The following is a 24,668-nucleotide window of genomic DNA, read 5'->3' on the forward strand; positions in this document are numbered from 1 at the left end:
GAAACAAAGAAAATATTCACATTTAAGAAGTTGAAACGATCAGAAATCTTGTTTTAATCGTGAAAAAAGCTTCAAACCGATTATCAAAAGTTGTCGATTCATTTAGTTATTGATTAAGAATCGATTAATCGCTTCATCTCTACATAGAACAAAGACACCATTAAAACTGAAATCATATTGGTTTGTGGACAAAAACGAGACATCATTTCATCATTTTTGAGGTTTAGAGAAACAACGATCAACATTTTTAGATGTTTTTTTTTATCTTATGGACCAAACGATTCAAAGATTATCAAAAAAGAAAATCACCAGTTAATCCTCGTTTCAGCACTTCTTCGATTTAGAGGATAATAAAGTTGCCGACTTTGCTTGACCAAATTACACCACTGTATTTTAACGTTTGCTTCAAGAGAGCTCAATATTTACTCATATGAAGGTGGTACTTGGTATATTTACAGTCTGCGGTCCAAACAAAAAGAATAAGTGTTCCGATTAATAAAGTGCAGCGCCGTGCTGCAGTATGAAAGCAAAAGGAAATCAATCGTCTCGCTAAATCAAACAACCGGGGGATTAGAATGGGACTATAAAGTAAATGAGGAGGTTTTTTCTTCTTCTTCTTCTTGTAATAACAGGTTGTGTTCACTAACAGGGCAATAGTACACAACGCTGACACAGTGTGTGTGTGTGTGTGTCTGTTCCCTGAGGAGAGGACACCAGACACGGCTAAAATTCACCTGCGCTGCCTTCTTCTCCTCCTCGAACGAGGCCAGGTCCACCATCATGCCTTTCTCCTCCGCGATGAGGGAGGTCAGGTCCAGGGGGAAACCGTACGTGTCGTACAGCAGCCATGCTGTGTCGCCTGAACACAGAGAAAATAATCTGCTTAATATACAAGTAATCTGCGTATTAATCTGTTTATACATACATAAACGAGAGCTGTTGTTGAGGGCATCTCACCTGGGATGGTTTTGCATTCTCCCATGCTCACGATCTTTCTGTCCAGGATACGCCGCCCCCTGCTGAGGGTTTTCAGGAACTGCGTCTCCTCCTCGTTAATGACATCCTTCACCATTTCTGGGTCTTTCCTCAGCTCTGGAAACGCGTCGCCCTGGAGAGAAGAGAGAGTGTGATATCAGGTGGCTGAAGATGTTACTGTGGAATATGGAGACACATCTGCAATTTATTTATTTTCAATTTAAGCCATTTCAAATGTGCAGTGGGGCAGGATTTCATCTTTCCTGAGCTCTGCACATCACTGTGCTTCATACACAACAAGTTGCGTTTTTAAAATCACCTTATTGTGTTTTTATTGTACGAAAACAACCCTTTTTTTCTTGGCTTTTGTCAGTGGTGCAGCACTGGATACGACCCCAAACGTCAGTGTTCACAGGACTGTCGTTCTCGCTCAGATCACCCAAGTTACTGAAAGGTTACTGTGAAATCACGGATAAATAACGTCTACTCTACCTTTAACAAATCATATTTTTCCCCCCACACACACATTCTCTGACATGTTATGATTTAAGTGTTTGTTGCAGCCCTAGAAGAAAAACAACAAATCTTACCAGAGAGCCGACGACCACGTCCACCAAAGTGGCAAAAAAGCCTCTCTGAGCGCCGAGCTTCTCGTGGGCGTAACGGACAGCGCGGCGCAGAATCCTCCTCAACACGTAACTAAACACGGTGGACAAGAACAACAACCAACAGTATCATGAAGCAATAAAAAAAAAAAATTAAATGGCTTTGTCTACGCATTCTTCAGTGTAGGATAACAGAAACTTTATCAGAAAGTTGTAGATGTTTGAATACTGCAGGGATTTCCAAACACATAAAAAGCACACAATCGACCATTATGAACCATTGCTCAATCTGACTGAATTTAAAGTGTACAGTGAAAGGCTTGAAATCTCATCTCACCCTCTTCCCGTGTTGTCCGGTCGGCCTCCGTCAGACAGGGCGATGGTGATGGTGCGGGCGTGGTCAGCCAGCACGCGGTAAGCCATGTCGATGCCGTCAGCGTCCTCAGCGCCGACTTTACCAGTGTAGGTGCGAGCACCGGTACCCTGACACAAAAAAAAAACTAATTTAAGATAATGATAGCCAGCATTGCCCTGAACAAGGATCCATTGAAAATATTTGCAAATATCTTAAGGAATAATTTTAATGAATTTTTGAAATTGAGGAAATTATTCATTTGCTCCGATTCACCTCGACAGTGAGCTGACTTTAGTCTCAAAAACGAAAAGTATCTCGGAATTACTTGAAATTTACCATCATAATAGTCGGCATTGCCCTGAACAAGGAACCATTGAAAATACTTGCAAACCTCTTAAGGAATCATTTTAATGAATTTTTGAAATTGAGGAAATTATTCATTTGCCCTGATGCACTTTGAGGTGACTTTATTCAAAAAAACAAAATAAGTATCTCGGAATGACTTGACATTTTCTATAATAATAGTCATTATCACCCTGAACAAGGATCCGTTGAAAATATTTGCATATCTCTTAAGGAATAAATTTAATGCATTTTTGAAATTCAGGAAATGATGATAGTCTCAAAACCAAAAAGTATCTTGAAATTACTTGAAAATTTGTATAATAATGTGTTGGGACTGCATGTTTTTTTTACCCCCTCGATCCACAAACAGTACATTTTTTATTGCATTTTCTTTTTATTGATATACAATCCAGTGATATTGACCAGTATCGAACCTCATCTAGTTTCCATTATTACTCAATGGCAGAAAAACACATCTAACGTTGAGACTAACCCTACCTTCTTGTTCATTTCCCTCACAAAATGTTGATTTTTAAGCCCAGTTGTTCGACCTACCTTCTGAATGGCTTCAAAGTACGGGACAAAGAGGTCCGTGTCGTAGTTGGACATTTTGTTCTGCAGCACAGACACCAGCCGCTCCAGACCCATCCCTGTGTCAATGCTCTTCTTCGGCAGCGGCTTCAGCTCCGTCTCTGACTCTCTAAACAAGACCCAGATTCATTAATCAGTAAAGAAGTGGATGATTAATTCATGAGTGGATTATATTAAAGAAAAATAAATCAGTTAATGAGAGACTGTTGATTCCATGTCTTTATCCTCCTGGTCCACAGCGATTGTGGACGAGTATTTTTATTTGAAATCCCTAATCACTGTTTTTTACTTTGACAATGACTGCTTTGGACAAAACAACGACAAAGGCGTGTCCAAATTCCAATGTCACCAAACCTGATGTGAAGTTCAGGTTAGGTTTATATTTAGATGTGTTGCCACCACATGAGTTGTAATTATTTTCCTCATCTTTAAACACCTGACTTAACAGGTTACATGAGCTTAAATTCTATTGTTTGGATGTATTGTTGTGTCCGTTCACCTGTTGAACTGGATGAACACCAGGTTCCAGACCTCCAGGACGTTGGGGTCGTCCATGTTGACGAGGTGAGAGGCGTCTCTGCCTCCGATGCGGTCGAAGTGCATCTCGCTGCAGGGGCCACAGGGCCCGGTGTCTCCCATCTCCCAGAAGTTGTCCTTCATGCTGCCGGGCAGGATACGAGCCTCGTCCACCCTGAGAGAGACAACAGCGTTACTTATTTTTTGTATTATTTTTTTTAATCCTTTTATGTCATTTCCCTTTTCTTTGTTCTTTGTTTCAATGTTAACGTACGATGAGTTTCCATGGCGACTGACCAAAAAAAGACGTGATTGACGTCATGTTTATGTGACTCCCAATTGTTAAAATGAGTCTCTGAAGTAACGCTAAACTTTTAAAACAGAGGCACACACACACAGTAACAAGGGTACGCTGGTTATTTGTAGAGCCGCTCTTTTCCTTTAATAAACAGACCGCTCCATTTCGACTCCAGGCGCGCTAACAGCGCTAAAGGAGCTAACGGCACTAAAGGAGCTAACACATCTAACTGGTAAACGGTGCCTGGAACGCGGTGTTGTGGCACGTAAACATGACGTCACATGCGTCTTTTTCGGGTCAGTCGCCATGAAAACACCATTATAGGCCATTTCAGTGCCCAGCACTATATAAATATATATATATATAATACATATTGTACATTATGTACATATACATAATACATAGAAATCTGTATTTTCAAAAAAGAAACCAAAAACCAAATCAGACACCAGAGCAAAAGCCACATGGATACTAGCGTAGACCAATATGAGTTTTTTCTCATGTCACATGTCATCAAGTCATGTGAAATAAAAAAAAAAACAAATTTTAGTTGCACGTTAAAGCATGAGGAGTTTCCATGACGACTAACCGGAAAAAGCCACTAGTGACGTCATATTTACGTGCCGCAACAACGGAGTCCAGGCACCGTTAGCTGCATTAGCTTGTTTAGCACCTACAGTGGAACTGGAGCGGTCTGTTTATTAAACGAAAAGAGCAGCGCTACAAATAACCAGCGTACCTGTGTTACTGCGAATGTGTGCTTCTGTTTTCAAAGTTTAAGCGTTACTTTAGAGACACATTTAGAGACACAGGAGTCACGTAAACATGACGCGCGTCTTTTTCCGGTCAGTCGTCATGGAAACGCGTCATGCGTTAAGGTTAACGCGCCCAGCACTAGTTTTAGTGCACTGCATTGAGCATTTATCAAGCTCAATGCAGCAAAAAATCAAAATGTGGAAAGTTGCATAAGTACGTAATAATAATCGGTTCTTCGATGAAAAACCAGTGGCTTATTAATACAAAAATGTACAGAATTGGGTCTGTGTTCACAAAACACTGTGCAGAAGGGCCAAAGGAAAATCTTCTAAATCTAAAAACGTTAAAAGTTAGGCTGAGATGTGAGGATGTGAGGAAGTGGAGAGAAACAGATGATCCTTCGGGCTGTTGTTGTAACAAGTTCTCTGTTTCTCTGGGACTTCGGAAGGACAAGAAAGGAAGTTCTCCAGGGAACCATCTCACAACATTAAGCAATTACTCTGAACAGGGGAAAAACAGACAGCGTGGCTGTTGTGCACAAACACAAAAAGAGCCGTGTATGAAATTCTATTGAAGTCATTAACTTTATCCTGGGAGATGACGCAGAGCATGGAAAATAATCCACGGTGAAGCGCAGTTATTAAACGTTACTCAAACATACTTTAAGAGTTTTTAAAAAGCTCGTCTCACCCTAAGTCGATCCAGATCTGTTTACACTCCAGGTCGGGCTCCAGGCCTGCTTCCTCGCATCCTCCGAAGTAGGTGACATACAGACGCTCGATGTCGATACCGAACTCCTGGGTCAGCAGCTCCAAGGCCATTTTACAGGCCAGGTGCTTAAAGTAGTCCCCGAAGGACCAGGAGCCCAGCATCTCAAAGAAGGTGTGGTGGTAGACGTCTTTACCCACATCGTCCAGGTCGTTGTGTTTGCCTCCCGCGCGGATGCACTTCTGCGTGTTGGCAGCGCGGCGCAGCCTGGCCATGGGGTGGGACGGGTCGATGGTGTTCAGGAAGATGGGCTTGAACTAAAGAGACGGTGGTTTAAAAACAAACTTATTTGTTGGCCAGTTTAAGAGGACTTGAAAACTAAATACACTGCTAAAATCAGCTAGCCTGACAGAGAGAGGAAGAGATATTTGGTAATTCTGCTTCTGGTTAAGTCTGATGTCCACGTGAGACCAGCATTTGAAAAGTTTGAAAAGTCAATTTTTGGGTTAAAATTCCACAGCTGCATTCCAGTTGTAGTGGGATGTTTGAACTTCCTGGTCAGAAGCTTGGATTTCCAACAATTTGGAGCAACCTCAAAAACACAGACATTGGATTCCAATACGGCTACCACGCATGTCAATAGCACAAATATGCTAAGATAAACGCTCGTGAGGACGCAGGTCGTTCTTAATTTAATTGACAATGACAACAACACAGTATGTGAATGTATATATATATGGAAGAAAATACCTGGTTCATGCCAGCGTTGGCGAACAGCAGCGTGGGGTCGTCCAGCGGGATGGTGGCCGACGAGTGGACATACTGGTGTTCATAGCGCCGGAAGAAGTCAATGAACCTCTCACGGATCTGAGCTGCGGTCAAAGAGGAGTCCATCCTGAAACAGCTCTCTGAAAGGTAAAACGCACAACTAACACATTTTAGTTGCACGTTCAAATTCAATTGTTCTGGGATTTTCATAGCATGAAGATTTGTAAACCAAAGTTTGGAGAACAGCTAATCTTCTTAGATATAGTGATGTGGCAGCAAAGTCTCGTACGGCTCCACAATGATTACCAAAGACTGGGTCGAGGCCCACAGATGGGTAATTTACGTCTAATTATCCGATATTAGATCATTTTAAATTAGATATGGCTGTAAATGGCTCTTGTCGCAATTAAAATTGTGGTTTTTACAAATAGTGAATTCACCCGTTTCGCCTCAAGGCACTAAAAAGCAATATTTCCAGTAACAGACCAGTTTAACCAGTTGTAGGTCAGCTATTGCCCTAAGGTCCGATTAGTTCCAACACAGAGTGGAAAAAATATGAGGGAAAAGCACACGTCAAAGAAAACTAGTACAAGTCGTGTGAATTAAGAAGTTTAAGAAGACAGGACTTGTGTGAATTCAAGAATGTCAGCGTCAAAATAGTGGGGAAAATAATAGCATAGTTACGTCATATTTGAACATTTTCAGAAAATATTAAGTATTGTCTGAGCCACATGTCGACCCCGGCCCGATCAGTGAGTCCGTTGGTGAGCTGTACGCATCTGAACCGGCTCTCTCGGTAGAAAAATTTGGCCTTTGGGGTTTTTCCTCTCCCCCTCATAAACTAAGATCAGCTCAGGAATCCTGAGGCTTCATGTGTTGCAGTGCACTATAATCAGTGCAGTCACTTTGAGTTCTCACTGACACCGTGCTGTCATATCAGCGCAGTATTGCATCAGTGCTGGTTTGGCTTTGTCTGGCCTACCTCAAGGTCAGCGGTCCAAAAAAAATACAGGACTGCAATGATTAATCGATAACTGCACGAATCAATCGCAGATTGAAGTTCATCTCATCATCATCCTCATTCCTAAAGACTTCTGGATTCTAATCCACAGTTCTTCAGCACAGAAGACCAAAGCTTCTTTGACTGCATCACAGAAAGATCACAGGGCAGAAACAAAAGGATAATAGTTTCTATTGGACAGTCTTTAAAGCAACAAGTGGTCTTTGTAGAAAATGAAGAAGAGCCTCTCAGTTGTGCAGCCTGCCGGATATCATTATTAGAAGAAGAGGAGGAAAATGAATGGAACTCTGAACTGCGTTTAAGAAGAGCTTTGAAAGGTTATAAAGAAGAGGCCGAGACCGAGGAGATGAGAACTGCGATAGAAAAAGAATTTCAAACTGTGCAGAGAGAGCAGTGTTTCACCTCTCAGTGTGCAGCCTGTCAAAAATCATTCAAATCAATCTGGGATTGGAGGGAGAGAGAGAGAAAGAGGGAAATCTGCACAGGTAAAACATTTTATGCCAATTTGCTTTTGTCACAATTAATATTCGGGACATTTCGGACAACACTGGACTTAAGGGGGACATATACCCACCCAATTTCTCCAAGTGAACCTAGTTCCCTGGTGTCCTAATGAACATCTCTGTGACATGCTTTGGTCAAAATACCATAAGGTGGAAGCACCACAGCAGTTCAATCACCCTGAACAAAACAGCCCTGTTCACAAGGCTCTGTTTAGTAGTATCTCTTAAGGTCCACCTTAAAAAAATAGTACAAAAGGGGCAGGAAATTACATCAGCCACAGAGGCTACTGGGAGCTAACAGCAGTTAGCATTTGAAAAAGTGATCATTTGCAGGCTCTAGCAGGCACATTACCAACATATATAACATGTATCCACTGGACAGATAAGATGTAGAACTCTGTGCTGCACTGTGGAGCCAACAATAGAACTTTTCACGGACTTCACAGACTTCTTGTTTTCCGATTCCGTTGCCCTCGCCAGCACTCTCGCATGTTTTACGGACAAAGCGGAGGTCTGCGGGACAACAATTCCAGGAATTTAAGCGAGTTGTGACGTCCCAATGAGTGCGGAAGTCAACAGAGTCATCTTTTTTCACACTTTGCCGACCGATAGGGCCTCAAGAGTCCCAAATAGAAGAATTTAAATGATTAAAAAGTTGATTTAGCATAATATGTCCCCTTTAATTGACGTTTGGAATATTACCCTCGCATAGATCTGATACCAATAAAAAACAATGACCTGCGTGAAGCCTCCGAGCGATTTAAATCCATTTCATCATATTGTTATGGACCATAACCAGGCAGTCCGACCACAAAACAAGATGAACCATATAATTGTTAAAGGCAAATTCCCGTCATACACTCATTTGTGGACGAGCAGGCAAAGGAAACAACACAGCTGGCACATGCAGCTCTCTGGGGCCAACAGACGGCCAGTAAACAGCCACTGTCCCCATCCTGACTACCAAACCCTGCTGACAACCAGAGGAAGTGGAGACATTTCACTGATGGGATGGAAATTTCAGCCTGTGTGAACAAGAGAATATTTCATAGAAGTACCGTGTTGTAAAGGCACAAACAAGGGCCCGAGATGTAGGCGTGTGATTCACAATATTAGTGAGCAAACTGCACAAATATTCGTTTTTTACATTACGCATAACCATGTTTGTCCATCTATATTTACACACATTTCCTCAGCATTACAGAATGTTGTACCGATATCAAAACGTTTTAATTAGAACAAATAAGGAATGCAACTAAAAAAAAATCATAATAGATTAAATTGTTATTATTTTCTCGATAAATGTTGTACTTTCTAAGGATTTCTTTGCTATACGGAGCAAGGAAACCAGAAAATGCTCACATTTAAGTAGAGCGGAACGATTTTGAATAAATATCTAATTGCGATTATTCAAAAACATATTTAAAATGATTTACTGTGTGATATTTGTGACGTCCCCTGCAGTCTGAAGAATATTATGTGTATTTATAAACAAAATTATTCACCTAAAATTATATTTTAACACACATCTTGGCGTTAACAAACATTTAAGAAGCTGGAAAGACAGAAAACTGGTTTCAATTATTAATTAGTTATCAAAATAGTTGACGATTAATACAGTAATCGATTAAACAAACATTTGTTAACAGATATATTATAACATAATACATAGTTTTGGATAACTTTTTTGAACTGAAAAGCAAGGAATTATAATAATAAGATTTAAAATCATATGCTCCTGTAGTGGTACATGACAATAAATCACTAGGTCTGTATGTTTATTTTCATTTTCACTTCCATAAAATGACAACATTGTTCTCCTTTCAGGATCATACTTATAATTTGAAATTAACTAGTGTTAATGTTGACATTTATAATATTATTTAACATCAATACAGTAAAAATCCAGATTAGGAAGTGACTCAATTTACAATAAACATGCATATTACATGACAGGAGTCATGTGGATTATCTCCTCAACACTTGCAATTGTGATGTAAATAAAGGCCCACAGATCACAAACATTAATCACACAACATCACACCCTTAATTATGCTCCAAAACCCCGGTAATGTCACATTATCAGACGGGGAAACGCTGCTTTGTAAACTGCTGTTGTCACCGACACTAGCTTGACAAACTGACGTTAGCAAGCTAAAAGTTAGCCAGCCGTGCTACTCCTCTATGTCCGGCCCAAAGAGACAGCTTTCGCTACACTGCGCTGACAGAGAACGGGTTTAATTTAACCACAAGGCAACTGTTGTTTAATTTAAACGGGGATTATACTCACAGAAGTCGCTCTTGACGCAGAATGAATCGCAGACTGCTCCCAAACACAGTGCTCTCACTCCACGCCGCTGGACCAGAAGGGAAGCGCAACGCTGACGAACACGCCCTAGACGGCTGTTGATTGGTCCGCAGAGCCGGCGGATCCGAAAAGCTCGATTTCTATTGGACAAGCGAGCTGTCAATCACGGCCGAGCCCGCCACATCAGTACCCGGCTTTGGCTGATGCAATGGAAACGACATGGTGTCAGTCGACGTTTGTAGTTTGTATTTAAAAAATAAATACGTTTGTGAGCATATTAGTTATATAAAAACGTATTTTGTAGTATTTTTCAAACTATAAAATCTTATCGTTTGAGCATCAATGTTAATGTCATGCCACAGGGCCGTTTCTAGCTTTGTGGGGGCCCTATGCAAGATACTCTTTGGGGGGGCCCTACTGTAACTATGATGTAACTATGAGAGATTCCTAACCCTTTACATCAGGGGTCTCAAACTCGCGGCCCGGGGGCCACATGCGGCTACCAGTCGATGTCCTGCGGCCCTACACTTATTTTGAAATGACAAAATTCCACATTTCATTATATACATGTATAGTTTTGAGTTAATGTTGTCATTCTGTCTGTTTTTGTTATTTAAATATTCATTTTGCATCATAAATATTTGGGGGTTTTTTGTGTCTTGAATCATCCATCAAAACAAACGCTTTTATTTTGAAATGGTGTGCGATGTCAGCCTAAATATTCGAAATTGCAATATCATGATGGACTATCAAGATATAATTTTAATTTCTAATCACTAAACCGTTAATTTAGGGGCCGTTTTTTTTTTTTTTAAACCAGAATAGAAGTTCACTGGCCCCCAGGTCATTTTGAGTTTGAGGCCCCTGCTTTAGATGAAACATAAAGATGCCTCAATCTATTACACTTCAAGAGCAAAACAGGCTACAGTCCTAATAACCACTTATATTAAAATAAAATATCTTTAAGTTGAGCCACTCAAGCAATTTACACTGATTAAACATATATATATATAATACAAGGAAATCCTCTGTCAATAAATAAAACAGATGTTGAGTGTGTGTGTTTGTTTTTGAACCTGAACAATAATAAAATAAATAAAGATTAACAGAAAATTAATTACTTTGTGTCAGCATCTATATCAATAGGTAAAACCTCAAAAAAGAAGAATAAGGGCATCGTCTTCCTTTGGGCGGAACTATTCTCTGTTCGCAGTGGTTCGGTGGGGAACACATTTCGCGCAGGACCTGGCCAGGACACACGCTTTTCCTGCTGCTGTTTTGAAAACCGCTCTCTCGCTCTCTCGTTGCTCCATAACCATGCCGACTGACACCAAACGTATACGCGGCCCAGAAGTGTCCCAGAGCCCGCTCTTGTACGCGACGAAGCCCGCGGTCGCTGTACTGACTCGCGGCCCCAGGGCGGACGGTCGGCAGCGGGACCAAGTGGACGTCCGGCCCGTGTTTGTCCGGTGCGGGCTGGTGAGCCAGGCTAAAGGCTCCGCGTACATCGAAGCTGGAAACACCAAGCTGATGTGCTGCGTGTATGGACCCAGAGAAACGGAGCGGAAAGATGAGACCGATATGAAGAACGGAAGGTATTTAAAATGTATTTATTATTAATAATCATATCAGAAGAACGCTGACTTCATAACCACCAATGCCCCCACCGGTTCCAACCCGAAACATCAAGTTTTCCCCCTCATATTATGTGTTTATTTTTGTAAATATACACTAAATTAGTCACTTTACCTCACTTTGTCTCAGCAGCAGAGGGGGTCAAAGTTTGACACAACTGAAAAATACAAACTGGATTAGAAAAAGCAATAAAATATGATATAAAATGGGAATAGAATGAGATAAAAAATGAAATTAATAAATTTTAACTTTCATGTTACTTCACAATGTCTCCAAACTCATTGTTTTGTTATTGTTTTGATTGTGAATAGAAGGTAAAAGCAGATTAATCATTTATTGTAATGTAAATTGACATTAGCATTTCAAGCTCACTTTTAACTCACTTTAACCCAAATGTATGCTAAACAAACAAACAGCTATCTAGCTAGCTAGCATTTTAGCTAACTTTAACCTACGTTTTAGCTGTTAGATAGATAGATAGATAGGCTTTTTAACTCACTTTAACCCAAAGTTATGCAAAACAAACAACAGCTATCGAGCTAGCTAGACTTTTAGCCATTTATAACCTACGTTTTAGCTATTACATAGATAGATAGATAGATAGATAGATAGATAGATAGATAGATAGATAGATAGATAGATACTCACTTTTAACTCACTTTAGCCCACATATATGCTAAACAAACTATATAAATACAAAACCAACCATTTAACCATACATTTGCATCTTCTGTATGAAGAGCTTTTAAAAGTATTAAAACTCTTTCTCTGTTCATCCAGATTGACAACTGACATGCGTTTTGCACCGTTCTCCTGCCCGGAGAGGGGCCCCTGGATCCAGGGCAGCCAGGACAAGGACTTCTCCCTGATGCTGCTGGAGAGCCTGCAGCCGGCCGTGTGCCTCCACAAATACCCGCGCTCTCAGATCGAGGTCAACGTGATGGTCCTGGAGAACAGCGGCTCGGTCCTGGCCCACGCCGTCACGTGTGCTTCCCTCGCTCTCGCCGATGCGGGGATCGAGATGTACGACCTGGTGCTCGGTTGCACCGTCTGCCAGGACGGGGTCTCCTACGTGGTCGACCCGTCTTACGACGAGCAAAACGGCTGCGGCTCGGTCAGCGGCGAAAACCAGGGCAGTCTGACTGTCGCTTTCCTGCCCAGCCTGAACCAGATTTCTGGGATGCAGTCGGATGGGGAGATGTCCGAAGAGACTCTGACAGCAGGGGTTCGGACCTGCATCGAGGGATGTTATAAACTATACCCCGTCATCCAACAAGCCCTGGCCAAGGCTGTGCGCAGCGCTGCTCCCCCACCATCAGAGAGCTGAGAGACTCACTAACCGACATCTATTCAGTTTTTAGATTTTCTAATTTACACTCATTACTTTGGCGATATAAACTATTTTTCTATGTTTGCTATTGTGGTTTAACTTGCTTTCATGTTAAATAAAACGACCAGCACTCTTTGTAACGTCTTTTAATGATGTCGGTCCTTTGGGGTTGTAAAATGGTTGTGATTTCAGTGTACAGTGGCCTATTAGTTCATTAGTCACTTTATTAAGTACACCTGTACACTCACATGGTAGGAGCTCAGGAAAATAAGGTATGTATTATAATAATAATAATAATAATAATAATAAAAATAAAGACTTGGCTCTGTATATTAATTCAAAAATCGGATCACTTTTCTCCACAAAAAAAGAAATTAGCCTGACAGAGCTAGCAATGTGTACCTATTAAAGTGGCTATTTTAGAATAAATTATCTATTTTATACTTATTTAAGGTTTTGACTCTGTCAGAATCAGTAGGGAACAATTTAAAAAATTAAAATTTAAACTAAACCTATTTGTACAGTGTGTTTACAATTTAGTTGTGCTAGCATACAGTCCTGTAGCGCCGACGGGAGGGGAGAAGGTGAAACAGCATGTGACTGGAGCGGTATGGTCCTGGATTGTCAATAAGTTTGTGCTTTCATATTTGTCACCACACATTAATTACGTACGTTAATGTTGTTCTCGTTTTTAACTTTCAGGAACTTCAATAAATAGTATTTTAAAAAGTTGGGAAATAAAATCCAGTCGGAACTGAAGTCACAGTAAATCCGCGACGGGCCGTTTTTACCGTAACACAAAACGTCATTGATCCGGAGCTGTAACATTACACCGACTGGTAAGTTGAATTTGACACAGAAAACGAACATAAAATCAATTAGTTATGAGCTTAAAGGTAAGCGCGGACTGTTGTGCGTCCGCAAATAACGTGTTTTCACAATGACAGCGCGTTTATGGCAGGGAGAGCAGCGAGAACACTTAGCTCGGATGCTAACGTTAGCTGGTGGGGGTTGCAGCAGCAGCAGCATCAGCAGATTTGCGAGATCATGGATTTATTACTCAGTCACGCAAAGATAGATTCTCCCTCTCTACTGCAAATAACACTGGCTTATTGTGCTTTGTTCATTGTTTGCCTTTAAAAGCCAACGCTTCTTTAGCAGCTAGCGCCGCACTGACACTGTCCAGTGTGTGATTGTGTGAGTGCATTTTTACAGCACCGAGCCGGAGCTAACGCTTCTGGTTCGTGTTTCACCCGGTCGTCACTTCGTTGCACGTCCTTTGCGTCAAATCTGTTTTTTTATTTTTTTTTTACCTTCATTGAAGAGAATTTTATTTAGTTATTTTGACATTTTATTGTCGTTTAAAACCGCACATTACCTGTGACCGTGCTTGTGATGACCGAACATGACCACAAGGGGGAGCCAAAACCCCACGCGCCTGGGTTCAGCTCTGTAAACTCGCGGCCCGCGGGCCACATGCGGCCCTCCAGTCGATGCCGTGTGGCCCTACACTGTACTCTAAAGTTATAATTAAAACTATTATAATTATAATAATACAATATCATATATATTGTATAATACAATATTATATTATATATATTGTTTTGTATTATACATATATATATGCACACATATATACACATATATACATAATAAACATGCACACAAATGTTATAATCAAATGTATTTAATAATGGGATAAATGTACCCTAATTTTAATGAAAATATTGATTTATAGCGTGAATTGGGTCCTCATATATAATATATACATATCCCAAAAATACTGTTCTTTGCACTAGTTTTATTTGGCCCATCATTTATCGTAAAGGTAGATAACTCTTTCTGTTTTTCCCCTCTATTTTATCAAGTTTATTTCGCGTTTTCTCCTAATATGGCAGCACTTTACTCTCCTTAAACCGCCCCCGCACTGCAACACCAATCGATGGCCTCCCATCGTGCTGTACGGCGGCAGATAATAAACATACGCGCTGTAATGAATGATATTCAACTGTAAAATTGATCAAGCATAAATACGATTGTAGAAACAGAAACCTCTGACGACAATAATCACGGCTTAGCTGAATAACGGCGTTGTGCACTGGTCAGTTGTCGTGGGTCGCCCGTGGCTTTGCTCCAGGGACACAAGCTGAGTTGTAATGGATTCGATTGACGACTCTTTTACTGAACTCACCGAGTTCAAATCAATCCAATCAAAACACAGTCGGCGTGGAAACGAAACCCAGAGGATCGTCATCGACTGCTGATGCTGCTGCTATTGAGCCGACCTCTTCACCTCTGAGTCTATCATCGTCCTTGGTGAACAGATGACGCCCGCCGTCCGTCCACGCTGCTACAAAACACCCTTTTTAGTGGGATAATAATCTTAAATATGGCGTTTGTTTATGTTTATGTGTGTTTGTTGTTAAGTTGTAATGGCAGGGGGAGGGACAGCGGGCGTGGACCTGAGCAGGAAGTTTGTGACCGAAGCAGAGCTCGATGAGAAGAGGAAGCAGAGGCAGGAGGAGTGGGAGAAGGTCAGGAAACCTGACGACCCGGAGGGTGAGACTGCACACACACACACACACACACATTCTTGTACTTGCTGGATACTGAGGACTGGGTTGCTGACAAAGTGAGGACCAGCATTTCCACTTTATAAATCAACACAATTGAAAAATATCTACTTCACGAATGACATCTACAAAGAACTACTGGTTGCAGTACCATGACATGTCTGCAGGTGGAGCCCCAGAGCAAAAAGGCCTGGAAAATGTTTTTATTAAATTTTTTTTATTTTAATTTTTGGTCCAAATTTGACAAAAACGTCATACTATACCATCTCGTCCAAAAATTGAAAAAATCTCTGACAAAAAATCTTTGGTCCAAAATTTGACAAAACCGTCATATTATACTATGTCGTCCAAAATTAGAAAAAAACAATTTGACCCAAAATTTTGGGTCCAAAATTTGACAAAATTGTCATACTATGCTATGTCGTCCAAAATTAGATTTTTTGAGTATAGCATGTTTACAACCTAAGGAAGTGATTTCAATGAAAACTAAATGAGGACCGGCCAAAATGTCCTCACTCTGTAAAAATGACCTCACATTGTTGGTTAAAAACCCTCACTGGTCCTCAGTATGCCGCAAGTACAAGAACACACACACACACACACAGGAGCAACAATCAGCTGTTGTGTTTGTACGTCCTCCATATTTGTTTGTGTTTGTTTGTTTGTGCAGAGGCACCAGAGGAGGCGTATGACTCGCGCTCCCTCTTTGAGCGACTGCAGGAGCAGAAAGACAAGAAGCAGGAGGACTTTGAGGAGCAGTTCAAATTCAGTGGGTCCTTGTCGTCCGTCTCTGTCTCTGTTATTTTAAATCCGAGGCTACGTTCGTCCCTCGCGACCATGGATGTATTATATGAACTGGATAGAGCTCCGCCCCTTCGCTTCCGTTCATTCCTATGAAGCTGCTCACCCAGCACATATGCCAAAAAAAGTTTTTGACTTCCGCGTTTATTTCTGGGTTATGGGGCCCATAGAGCATGTGCAGTAGTGTCACTACCATATAAAGATCTATAAAAGCCTGTGTCCATGTCTTTTACAGGCGTCTATTTTACTATTGCGGTCAATGGGAAAATTGCCTTTGGGCTCCGTGGGGTTTTCTGTTGCAGTACCCACAGTGGCCACCATGTAAAAATTGTCTTCAAGGGCAGAGGGGGCGGAGCTCTATCCAGTTCATATTATACATCCATGCTCACGACCCCTTCCGGCATCTTAGAGAGCCACAAACGTGAACACACTGTCGCCCCTTTCGCCATTTTTCTCTAGTAGTATAGATAAATCAAAAGATTTTTGAGTGTTTTCTCTATGACTCATTCCAGGGTATCTGCAGGGTCTTAAAAAGTCTTGAATCCAATCATTTGAATTTAAGGCCTTAAAATGTCTTAAATTCTCCTAAAATCTCATAAAAAGGTCCTAAATACAATTTTGAAAGGTCTTAAAAATATATTCACGTGACTTTTATTTAAAACGTGCACAAACTTCAGTCTCGCTTTGAAATGTTTCTGTTTTTGAGGATGCGATAACAACAATAACTACAACACGGAACTAAAGTAGGCCACCTGTGCTGCCCGGGGGGGAATTTATCGTGCACCCCTAGCTAGTGTGCTGCGCGCGCGGCGCGGTGTGTTACAGCTTAGCATAGCAGCGGAGAATACTCCACGAAAACCCACAGCTAAGCCGAATCGCAAGTTCAACGATTTGTGGCTCCAGTTTTCCTTCATGTCTTTTGTACTTTTTGCCAGTAAGGATTTGAAATGGGTCTTAAATTATATTCATTATGGTCTTAAAAAGTGTTAAAAAGTCTTAAATTTGACTTGTTGAAACCTGCAGAGAAGACGGAGGTGGACGGACACCTTCCTTATGCGTTTACATTTCACAAAGTAACCGTGAATAGTTCCCGCAGTATAAAAACACCTTTAGAAAGTAACCAGAGGAATATTTAAGTAATAGTGTTAAAGTATTTCTTCCTAAATCTGAGCTTTCAGAGACAAAATATCGCTCTTTTTACATCAATATAAGAAGATCTGTGAGTAAACCCATCGTATTTTATCGCTTCAGAAGTCAAATAAGCCAATTAACTGATGTGAAGATGTTCAGTGAAGCTGTTTCTCCCTCTTACACTGCATGAAGGTTACTCGTGCATTGATTGAAAGCGCTGCTATTATTATTATTATTATTATGGTTTGGTTTGGTGTGTGTGTGTGAGGAGTTTTGAGAGCATGTTTGTTTCCATGGCGACAGAGAACATGGTGAGAGGATTGGACGACGACGAGACCAGCTTCCTGGACGAGGTCTCCCGGCAACAGTGCCTCGTGGAGAAGCAACGCAGGGACGAGGAGAAGCAGGAGCTGCTGGAGTACAGAATATCCTTTACGCCTCGTTCTTTAAGGTCGTCACCGAAGGTGTTTATCATCGCGGCGGATTTAAGTCACAGTTGCAAAAAAAAGTCTTGATTATTTCACTCGCCGCCGGGCGTCACTACTTCATGTCTCCTCACGGCGGCGCTGCTCAAATAAACATGTGATTTGTGCGTCTACAGCTAAGTGTGAGTCTAAATACCGATTGGTGACGTATCGTCGTCCTTCCTCGGTGCAATACGATAACTAACAAATTAAAAGTAAACAGTCTCTGCCAGTTTCACTCGCCGCCGGGCGTCACTACTTCATGTCTCCTCACGGCGGCGCTGTTCAATTGAATAAGAGGGAAATACAGCGGAGTAACGGTGGAGAAAGCTACGCTACGAGATGCATCCATCGACACTCAAAAAAAAAAGTGATAAGTCTTGATTATTTAATATCGTCAGCCATGTTAAGTGAGAGTCTAATTACCTAAATACCGATTGGTGATTTATCGTCATTCTTCCCCGGTGCAATACGATAATTATCAAATTAAGACGCTCTAAAGTAAACGGTCTCTGCCTAGTTTCACTGGGAAATACAGCGGGATTACGGTGGAGAAAGCTACGCTACGAGATGCATCCATCGACGCTCTAACGCGTAGACTTTTTGCGCAGTTGCAAAAAAAAATTATAAGTCTCGATTATTTAGTTGAATATCAAAGGAGTAGCTCTGGAAATTATTTTTGAACTGACGCATTCAATATAAAGTTAAAAAAAGTACTCGACAAAGAGTTTAATTTCTGATATATTTTGTTATTATAGGTGCAAAATGTTGATAAAACCTCAAAAATTGTTTTTTTGTCCAAAAAACGGCAAAACCGCTGTATTTAGTTTGAACATATTCACATAAGGAGTTGAAAAGTGATTTCGTTGATGACGTAAATCGCCGTAAATTCACGCAATCACCATTTAATCATCAATTGTTGCAGCCAAATCCAAGACTGTTATTATTTCCGATTATTCGAAAATAAGAATGAAGTAAAAGTTTGTTTTTAGAAAAAAATCATGACGAAATTCAAAAAAAGAGGCATTTTTTGCACCGAAAGGGTGAAATAAAGAAATTAAAGAAAGAAATCCATATTAAAAGTAACAGTACGGAGTAAATAAACAGTAATTGCCTCATTCTCCGTACAAAGAGTTAATGAGTGATCCATCAATGTCCCAAAGCCCAATGGGATAAGACCCAATACTGTTGATTTAGCTGAAGCAGACATTTTTAACATGTGTGAAATCAGCTGATCTTCAGTGTTTTTCCCTGTTGTTCGTTCACTGACAGTCGGATTAAACCAGATATTTGAACCAGCAGTCGCAGAAAAAGCTCGTCACGCTGTAAAAATGTGATCGTACTGTAGAGAGAGAGAGAGAGCGTGAGCTGAGAGCCAGATGTCCCGCACAGACTTCAGTCCCTGAAGTAACCGTCACTCGTGACGAGTGTGATTTCTGTTACAGGGCGACGGCTTCTCTCGCCTCCTCTTCCTCAGTAGAAGCCGTTTTCCAGGTGATTTTTGCGCGTGTTTTGCTGCCAACGCACACGCGTGCGGAGGGTCCCTGGGTTCATTAAGTACGATAAGCAGCTTTATGTGCGGTGGTTGGCAGATTCGGTCGTGTGGGGGGGGAGGGAGGGGGCACCTGGCACCTGCTGGGACTGAATCATGCATACATTTACACACCGTTACACCTTCTGTACGACAGCGTAAGTCTGTGTTCAGGCGACAAACTGTGCCTGTGAACGCTGAAGGCATCTCTTTGGACAAATATCGTCAGCAAGTGTTGCAAGTCGACGAGTCAAAACGCAGATTGGTGGTGTATCGTCAACGTTCCTCAGCGTAAAATACGACAACCGATTAACTATAAAGAAATGAAGACGCTCTAAAGTAAAGTTGGAAGTTACCCAAGTAAAGAAGAAGAGGGAGTTTAGAGCGGGGTAGCGGTGGAGAAAGCTAAGCTACGAGACGCATCCATCGACGCTCTAACACGATTTTATGCACTTTGTTCTCTGTGCTGTGAATAAATAACCTTCACGTTATTGTTTTCTTCCATCGGACAGATATCGCGATGCATCCCTTCACGATACGTCGTAAAATTATCAATATCGTAGATCGTATCGCGAGGTATCCTGTATCGTCATCCTTCCTCAGTGCAATACGACAAAAACTTGGAAGAAGTGGGAGTTTACGGCGGGATAGCGGTGGAGAAAGCTACGCTACGAGATGCATCCATCGACGCTCTAACACGATTTTATGCACTTTGGTCTCTATGTTGTGAATAAATAACGTTAACGTTTTTATTTTCTTCAGTTGGACAAATATCGCGATGTATCGCTACACGACGCGTTGACGATCACAGAACCGTCGTATATCGTGATATTATCGATATCGTATCGCGTGGTATCCTGTATCGTCATCCTTCCTCAGTGCAATACGACAAAAACTTGGAAGAAGTGGGAGTTTACGGCGGGATAACGTTGGAGAAAGCTACGCTACGAGATGCATCAATCGACCCTCTAACACATAGACTTTATGCACTTTGGTCTCTATGTTCAATGTAACGTTTTATTTTCTTCCGTCAGACAGATATCGCGACGGTGATCACAGAACCGCCGTATATCGCGATATTATTGACATCGTAGATCGGATCGCGAGGTATCCTGTGGCGATTCACGCCGCCGTTTTGTATTTAAAAACAGCTTTTATAGATTCTGCGCCCTCGTTTTTCTTATTTGTTACACTGGTGATGTATCGTCATCCTTACTCAGGCATTGACGGTGGAGAAAGCTATGCTACGAGATGCATCCATCGACGCACTAATACAGATTTTATGCACTTTGTACTTTGTTAACGTTTTTGTTTTCTTCAGTTGGACAAATAACGCGATGTAACGCTACACGACACGTTGATGATCACAGAACCGTCGTATATCGTGATATTATCGATATCGTAGGTCGTATCGCGAGGTTTCCTGTATCGTCATCCTTCCTCAGTGAAAAATGCGACAAAAACTTAGAAGAAGTGGGAGTTAGCTACGCTACGAGATGCATCCATCGACCCTCTAACACATAGACTTTATGCACTTTGGTCTCTATGTTCAATGTAACGTTTTATTTTCTTCCGTCAGACAGATATCGCGACCACGATCACAGAACCGTCGTATATCGCGATATTATTGACATCGTAGATCGTATCGCGAGGTATCATGTGGTGTGCAATACGACAAAAACTTGGAAGAAGTGGGAGTTTACGGCGGGATAACGGTGGAGAAAGCTACGCTACGAGATGCATCCATCGACGCTCTAACACATGCACTTTGTTCTCTATGTTGTGAATAAATAACGTTATTGTTTTCTTCCGTTAGACAGATAACGCGACGACGATCACAGGACCGTCGTATATCGCGATATTATTGGCATCGTAGATCGTATCCTGTGGTGATTCACGCCGTCGTTTTGTATGTAAAAACAGCTTTTATAGATTCTGCGCCCTGGTTTTCCTTATTTGTCACACTGATAGCGTTGATAACCGAGAACGCGTCGCTACGACGGCTCCCTGTTAAATTCTCGTGTGCTCACATTTCACAGTTTGTCTTTGTCTTTGCAGACAGACGATTCCCTGACAGACGGATCTGTCTGTCTGCGGATAATGATGATGGTGATGATGGTGATGATGAGAGAGGGATGTTGTCGTGGAAACTGTATCACAGGGCTGCGGTAACTACGGCGACGATTTAAAAGCGCTCGTCTGCTGCTGTGAACACGGCGTCCTTTTACGCGCGCAGACCTCGGTTAAAGCATGAAAACATCAGCGGTGTTTTGTCCTCACCACTTTGTTAGGTACACCTGTTGTACATGTGCTGATGACCTGTTTTAACTTCTGTCTTTCACCTTTATGTTCTCCTCTCGTCTTTGCATCTTGACCCCGTTTCACGTCCCCCGAGCTGCGTCCAGCTCCTCTTCCTGGTTTTAGCCTCTTTATCTGTGCCGCTGCTTTTCTTAGTATCGCAGATCTGTGTCACAGCGAGTCATCCGAGTGTCTTTTTGTGTCTCCTGTGATTCCAACGCTCGTGCGTTTATTGACTTGACCGCCCGCCCGCCGACACAGCGCCGTCGTGAAACAGGCGTCCACCGAAAGCCGCAAAGAACCCGAGAAGAAGGCGGCGGCGAAACACGCGGCGTCGGAGCAGAGGACGAGTCACCTGTCTCAGGCTCATCTGCTGGTCGGAGCCGTCAAGAGACGCAAGTAAGAGCCGATGTTTGTGTTCGTCTGAGTGCTTTGATTCAGCAATAAAGTCGTTTTCTTCATGAAAAGCTCCGTATTAAGCAACATATAAGAGGGTTTTGAACACACTTTTCTTTCAAAACATGAAACATGGCTTTGTCTAACGCAACATAATCAAACAATTCCTTTTTTAAAGTACAATACACAAGTTATACAACTTTACTCGATCTCTGCCTATAAACCCTCAAAAATGTTCCATACTGTACCTTTAAATCAACGTTTCTCATGCCTTTTTTTTTAAAAGATGGCAAACGTTCGTAACATAAATCACGACGAGAAGAAACTAGCAAGTGTTGCTAGCCAGCGACTCAAAATACAGATGGGTGATGTATCGTCATACTTCCGATATTCCGAATTAAGACGCTCTAAAGTAAACCGTCTCTGCCGGTTTCACTCGCCGGGCGTCACTACTTCATGTCTCCTCACGGCGGCGCTGCTCAAGCAGTGGAGAAAGCTACGATACGAGATGCATCCATCGGCATTCCAACACAGACTTTATTAGGGCTGCAACGATTACTCGAGTGAGTATTAGTTAAATTCCCATCTCGCGCGGCCTGTTCAGCGCAGGCATCATTGTTCCACACGGACCGTTTTAGCAGACGCGCATCCCGATTTCAGCTAGCGTGATGACGCAGAGTGAAACAGAATAAACCCTCAAAAATGTTCCGTACTGTACCTTTAAATCAACGTTTCCCAAACCTTTTTTTAAAAGATGGCAAACTTTCGTAACGTTAATCACGCAGGGAAGAAATTTCGTACCATGTTTATCGGCAAGTGTTGCTAGCCAGCGAAAATAGAAAATAGCGAAATACAGATTGGTGATGTATCTCCATCCTTCCGATAACCGATTAATAAATTAAGACGCTCTAAAGTAAACGGTCTCTGCTAGTTTCACTTGTTGGCGGGTGTCACTACTTCATGTCTCCTCACGGCGGCGCTGCTCAAATGAATGAGGCGGGAAATGCAGCGGGATAACGGTGGAGAAAGCTACGCTACGAGATGCATCCATCGACGCTCTAACACACAGACTTCATTAGGGCTGCAACGATTACTCGAGTGATTCTCGAGTATTAGTTTAATTCCCATCTGACGCGGCCTGTTCAGCGCAGGGATCATTGTTCCACACGGACCGTTTTAGCAGACGCGCATCCGGATTTCAGCTAGCGCGATGATGGAGAGTTTACAGCCGTATCTGTGATTCTGTGAATATCATTTTGAATTCTAAACGAATCATTTCCAAGAGACGTTTGGTGAATTCATTTAAACTTACTTTTAAGCACGTTATTCAGAACATATACACAGAAATATGAGACCCAAAAAGTATCTCACATGAGCCATCTGTAGGCCTGGGAATCACTGCTTTAGAACCCACGTACGCACATTGTATGAGGACGATTTCCGTGTTTACAGAAACCACTTTAAGAGTTAAAATGTAAACTATCCGTGTGGACGAGGCCTTAACTCTTCTTCTTCTTCTTCTCCTCTCACCCCCTCAGCTCCTCCCAGTCGTCAGACGGCAGCAAGAAACAGAAAGTGGAAATCACGACGGAAACAGGGAACGGAGACAGACACACAGGTGGGCTGCAGCTGCGCAACTTTACCGCTTATTCGACTTATTCAAACGCTTCGCGCACGGCAGCTACCTGTGTTTTTACAGTCGTTCAGTTGAAATAACGCAGTAAAAACGATGTTTTGTGAAGTGTTTCATGTCCAATTCGAAGCGTTTTAAGTCACCAAAAAACTAGCGTTGGGCACGTTAACGCCGCTAATAGCGTCAACGTTAGCACACGTGACACGTTTCGTCTGGACGTCATTTTTTGCCGCAGCACCGGAGTCGAGGCACTGTTTACCAGTTAGCTCCGTTAGCTAAGTTAGCTCCATTAGCGCCGCTAGCGTTAGCCTACAGTGGAACCGGAGCGGTCTGTTTATTAAAGGAAAATAACCAGCGTACCTGTGTACTGCGTATGTGTGCCTCTGTTTTTAAAGTTTAGCGTTACTTTAGACGTAAACGTGCGTCATTGTTCCCGTCAGTCGTCATGGAAACGCGGCGTACGTTGACGCAATTAACGTGCCCATCACTACTAAACGAAACTCACTCCCTGCACCAAAGTCCACGTAGAAAATCAGTGCGTTTATGTTGTTGATCCATCACTAACCTCAAATGTGTCATTTTGTGACTTGTTACCGTTTGAAATACTGAATTCGGATTAAATGTAGTGACACAAACTGACCACACGAGGCAGCAGCAGACCTGTGATTTTCGCCATTTTCTTTGACACACGCGTTCGTTTCCAGGACACTTAGCTACGGTCACATGACCCTGCAGCATTAACCTTTGCATCAGTCACTCTCCATTAAACTCGTTTTCTCCGCTCGCCAACTTCAGAGTTTCCTTTGCTCTCCTGAATTTCGTGCCTGACCTTTTCGCAAATGAGTCTGTTGTGCTGTTTAGAGCAGGAGCGAGGAGGAGGAGGAGGAGGAGGAGGAGGAGCTGAAGACCAACACGCAGTCCCCAGCCTCACGGCCAAGACCGCCTCGGCTCCGCTGACCTCCGGCGAGGGCGTGGTCCACCTGCCGGCGGCGGCCGTGTGCGTGGGCGTTTTGCCGGGACTGTGCGTTTATTCCAGCAGCAGCGACTCTGACAGCAGCTCGGACAGCGAAGGTAGCGTGGACGCAATCCTGCTGCCGTATCCACGGCACAGCAGGGCTTACAGATAG

The 24,668-nt window shown here is 42.3% G+C and overlaps 3 protein-coding genes across 3 annotated transcripts in view; 2 read left to right on the top strand and 1 right to left on the bottom strand.

Moving 5' to 3' along the window:
* aars1 (alanyl-tRNA synthetase 1) overlaps positions 1–9,817 on the bottom strand; it is a 17,843-nt gene extending 8,026 nt beyond the window's left edge. The window contains exons 1-9 of the mRNA XM_083893100.1: positions 9,732–9,817; positions 5,900–6,057; positions 5,132–5,466; positions 3,371–3,562; positions 2,836–2,980; positions 1,918–2,063; positions 1,566–1,674; positions 958–1,108; positions 735–859 (exon numbers count right to left, since the gene is read on the bottom strand). Of these exons, the coding sequence (XP_083749226.1) occupies positions 735–859; positions 958–1,108; positions 1,566–1,674; positions 1,918–2,063; positions 2,836–2,980; positions 3,371–3,562; positions 5,132–5,466; positions 5,900–6,043 (1,347 nt within the window). The 5' untranslated portion in view covers positions 6,044–6,057; positions 9,732–9,817. The remainder of the gene's footprint in view (positions 1–734; positions 860–957; positions 1,109–1,565; positions 1,675–1,917; positions 2,064–2,835; positions 2,981–3,370; positions 3,563–5,131; positions 5,467–5,899; positions 6,058–9,731) is intronic.
* A 1,190-nt stretch (positions 9,818–11,007) lies between these two features.
* exosc6 (exosome component 6) lies at positions 11,008–12,722 on the top strand. The gene is made up of 2 exons (XM_083894093.1): positions 11,008–11,344; positions 12,165–12,722. Exons 1-2 carry the CDS (start codon positions 11,067–11,069, stop codon positions 12,709–12,711), a joined length of 825 nt encoding a protein of 274 aa, XP_083750219.1. The 5' UTR covers positions 11,008–11,066; the 3' UTR covers positions 12,712–12,722.
* A 794-nt stretch (positions 12,723–13,516) lies between these two features.
* On the top strand, positions 13,517–24,668 carry psme3ip1 (proteasome activator subunit 3 interacting protein 1; the record flags this gene model as incomplete). Its single annotated transcript, XM_083894027.1, has 7 exons — positions 13,517–13,553; positions 15,142–15,273; positions 15,958–16,056; positions 17,523–17,646; positions 21,774–21,911; positions 23,447–23,526; positions 24,403–24,668. Exons 2-7 carry the CDS (start codon positions 15,147–15,149, stop codon positions 24,666–24,668), a joined length of 834 nt encoding a protein of 277 aa, XP_083750153.1. The 5' UTR covers positions 13,517–13,553; positions 15,142–15,146.

Source organism: Microchirus variegatus, assembly GCF_963457635.1.
Source record: "Microchirus variegatus genome assembly, chromosome: 8".
Taxonomy (NCBI): domain Eukaryota; kingdom Metazoa; phylum Chordata; class Actinopteri; order Pleuronectiformes; family Soleidae; genus Microchirus; species Microchirus variegatus.

Coding starts and splice junctions, on each gene's coding strand:
- exosc6 (XM_083894093.1), top strand. CDS start 11,067: ATGCCGACTGACACCAAACGTATACGCGGCCCAGAAGTGTCCCAGAGC. Junction 11,345..12,164: donor ACCGATATGAAGAACGGAAG/GTATTTAAAATG, acceptor CTGTTCATCCAG/ATTGACAACTGACATGCGTT.